This window comes from Oryzias latipes, chromosome 24 (assembly GCF_002234675.1).
Source record: "Oryzias latipes chromosome 24, ASM223467v1".
In the NCBI taxonomy this organism is placed as follows: Eukaryota; Metazoa; Chordata; class Actinopteri; order Beloniformes; family Adrianichthyidae; genus Oryzias; species Oryzias latipes.
The window spans coordinates 9,599,649-9,603,699 of record NC_019882.2 but is presented as its reverse complement, the minus strand read 5'-3'; the positions used below and the strand labels follow the sequence as shown (position 1 = coordinate 9,603,699).

The 4,051-nt window shown below is 37.1% G+C and overlaps 1 protein-coding gene across 1 annotated transcript; it reads left to right on the top strand.

Moving 5' to 3' along the window:
* The first annotated feature begins 306 nt into the window (after nucleotides 1-306).
* LOC105357705 (C-type mannose receptor 2-like) lies at nucleotides 307-3,647 on the top strand. Its single transcript, XM_023953283.1, has 3 exons — nucleotides 307-660; nucleotides 2,385-2,771; nucleotides 3,160-3,647. Exons 1-3 carry the CDS (start codon nucleotides 336-338, stop codon nucleotides 3,501-3,503), a joined length of 1,056 nt encoding a protein of 351 aa, XP_023809051.1. The 5' UTR covers nucleotides 307-335; the 3' UTR covers nucleotides 3,504-3,647.
* Nucleotides 3,648-4,051: the final 404 nt, after the last annotated feature.

Below are 4,051 nucleotides of genomic sequence, written 5' to 3'. Positions count from 1 at the left end.
ATTTGGTCGGGACGAAATGATTTTTCCAGTCTGATCACACCCTTAAAGAAAGATTTTTGTCTTCCTGCAGTTGAAAGAGTTTCTGAGAAAAGATGAAGAGGAGTTTGTTTCTGATGGTTCTTGTTGGTAAGTGGATCTTCAGCTGTTCTTTGATCATTTATTCATTTCATCTTTTTATTAAAATTAATTCTCACTAATCCATATCATCAGTACACTGAAGTCATTTGAGGATCTATTGGAAATAAACAGATTTATGTCTGTGACCTCTTTTTATTTCAGGTCACCTTTGTCTATTCGAATGTCAGCTCCATGAGTATCACTATGTTGATCAGAACATGAATTGGACTGAAGCTCAGCAGCACTGCAGGAAAGAATACACTGATCTGGCTACAGTGAGCACCATGGCAGATTTGGAGAAACTCGGAGACATACATTCTAAGAACATAGAAATCTGGATCGGTCTGTTCAAAAAGGCGGGCACCAATGTCATTTCCCACTGGTCTCTGCCTGGACTGCAGTTCAATGAAAGTCAGGCAAAGTGGAAAATAGGGGAACCAAATGGTGTTACATCTGAGACCTGTGGGGCTATTGAAAAAATTACTGAGAAACAGTGGCTGGACATGTCTTGTATGTGTTCAGCACATTTCATCTGCTATAATGGTAATAAGAAACATGATTGTCCTTGAATACATTTCACTTGTGATCGATTCAAATACTACAATATTACAGACTCTGAACTAAATTATTGTTGTATAGGTCACATTGGAGTGTAAGTCGCAGCATCCAAAAAAGCATGTTAAAGATGAAAAAACAGATATAAGTTGCGCTGTTGGGAGAAAAGTGCAACATCTCTGAACAAATCCACCAAACCCGGCAAGATAGTCATTCAAAGAGAATGCAATTTACGTGTTAAATTAATGTCCGCTGCCTCTTTTGACGTGTTTCTTATTTGATGTGCAATGCTTATTTAAATATGTGTGCTTTTTTAAACTCTCGTTGTGTGCGGGAGGCACTACAATCAAGTTACCATCACTACATGGTAACATTGACAAAAGATATACAAAAGCATTAATATCACGTCTCCATCATTCAGTTTTTTTCTTTTTTATTACGGCAATCTTTACCTTCTACACCTACATTGCCATCTAGCTGTTAGTGGGAAACAACTGATATGGGGCAACTGGTTGTTAGTGTGAAAATAGTAAATGTGTGAGCCTATTTATAAATTGGGAAAGAAAATCACAAATACGTCAGTGCTGACTACAAGTTGCACACCTAGCTTAACAATGAAACCAGACGTGACTTATACTCCCGAAAATCTTTTAAAACTTTTAACCCTTGTGCTATCTAAGATGACCCCACCCTTACATTGACGTGTTCTCCCTACCATGACAAAGGTGGACAAAGATTTCATGTAATCCATGGACACCAGTGAAGATCACAAATCATTGAAGAAAAAAGGTTCAGCGCACTGTCTAGTGGGTCTAGATGACCCAACCCCCAATGTTAAAGTGCCTAGGATAGCACAAGGGTTAAAGACCCTCTCTGTTGAAAATTGTATTTTAACATATTCTTGTAGTATTTTTCTCAAGATGGAGGACATATATAAAGAAACTTGAGCATAAAGTTGCATTATACAGTATTTCTTTACTTATATCATTGTGAATCAGGAGTAGATAAAAAAAAATGCTATGAAATACTTAAGTGGAACATGGGTCTTACAATGGCAAGCTGCATGCTCTGCTCCATTCCAATACACCCCCTTGCAGATAAATAGATCCACGTACGGACTAAAACTGTACAGATGGATAGCTCTATTGTATTGTCTTGATATTGTTCATCTTTCTTGTTGCATTGTTAATGTTTTCTTGGGGTTGTGAGGGGTTGTAAGTTTGCGGGACAGCGTGTAAACGGATGTATGATATGAAGGGGCAGGGTTACTCCACGCCAACAGTCCCGCCCTCAGCTCAGATGCGAATTTCTAATGAACAACTGCTGCTCTAAAGAAACTTCTGTCCAAGAAAATGACACAGGTTTTTTAATTTTAGCTAAAAGGTCATAATCATAATTAAGGCAAGGCAAGTTTATTTGTATAGCACAATTCGTACAAACAGTAATTCAAGGTGCTTCACAAAACAGAAAAATGCATTAAAATCACAATACATCATAGAAATAATCAACGTAAAATTTACTTTAAAAGAAAAGAAAAAATAAATAAATAAATAATAATTAAGAGACCACTAGGGACTCTTAGATTAATTCAAAAGATGATCAAAGTTTGTCTTTATCAAAACTCCTTTTTTTTCAATTTTCATAAAAGAAAAAAATGGTCTGGTTTGCCCCAAAGATTAAGTTTCATTATGTTCATTTCTTTTACTCCACAGGAAGTGCAAGCTCTGCTTATAAATATTATTTAGGAGATAAAAAGACCTGGTTTGATGCTCTGAGATATTGCAGAGTGAATCACACAGACCTGATCAGTGGACCACAGCTAGAGGAGCTGCAGAAGCATGATAATCCCTCACAGATAATACAACTATATAATGGGACAAGCGTGAATAACTTGGACTCATTATCAACTTTTCACCACATTTTCATCGGACTGTTCAGAGATGCTTGGACATGGTCAGATGGGAGCAGTTTCTCTTTCAGAGACTGGAATTTGAAGTATGACAGTTCAAGTATAAAACATGACTGCACCATTCGTAACAAGGACGGCATGTGGGAAACCAAAAACTGTTCGGAGCAAAAACCCTTCTTCTGTTACACAGGTGATCATTTTTTTCTTCAATGACACAAAAGTAAACTCACTTTGAATGAATTCTTGTCTCCATAGCCTCCACTTCTAAACATACATTCAACATACAAACTCTGCACATTCTTTGCAAAAACCTCACATGTGGAAAAGCCCCAAAATACTTTTATATAATAATATTTTTCTTTATTTTAACACTTTTTTGAGTAAAAGACTTTGGAGAACATCTAAAAATTTGATACTGGGTCTTGATAATCTGATCCACTGAAGTTAGACACTTTTATTTTCTAATTCAATTTTTTTCATCCATTTTTTCTTGTTTGTCTCTAATGACTTGTTTTTTTTTTCTTTTACCACTTCAGATGTGAGAGACCACTAACATGATGATGTTTTCCTTTCATCAGATCATGTGATCCTGGTCAAAGAGAGCAGAACCTGGGAGGAGGCCTTATACTACTGCAGACATCACCACCATGACCTGGTCACCATCACTAACATGGATGAACAGAGATGGGTTCAGGAGAAAACCAAGAATGCCTCCTCTCCCTTTGTGTGGACCGGACTGCGCTACACCTGCTCTCTGGGGTTCTGGTTCTGGGTCAGTGATGAGGTGGTCCACTACAAGAACTGGGCCTCACCTGAACAGGTGAATGAGTGTGACATGTCAGGAGCCATGGAGACAGGAGGAGAACACAAGTGGTTCAAGAGAAATGATGAGGAGAAGTTCAACTTTTTCTGTTCAAAGTGAAAATCTGCTCACTGATAACAAGCTTTTTCTTTTGTTAATTTACTGATATTCTTTGTTTTCAATAAAATCGTAAACATTTAGCAAAGCATCATTTTAGAGTTGAGGAAACACTTTGCTGTTAGGATGTCATTTACCATCCATCTATCTTCCTAACTTTTGGGGTCATGGGGATGTTGAAGCCTGATGGGTGCTACTGTTGGGTGAAGATGCATTGTGGACAAGTCGATGTTAAGTACTTTTACTTCTTGGAGAGAAAAATATGAATCATATCATTTATACACCTTCATATTATTTTTTTACATGATGATTGTTTTACAGAATAAATGCATATCTCACATTTGTTGTCATTTTTACATTAAAAGAACCTGAATGTGTGACTTAAACTAGGAGGAAATCAGACACGGGGGAACAGACTCAGAGCTATCCAATGACACATTTAGTAGAGGTGTGTGTTGTCTGATGAGTCTGACGACACGATACATCCAAAGACTAATGGAATAATTTTTCAATGTTTTTTTGAAGAGGCACATATTAGAAAAAGACTCTAC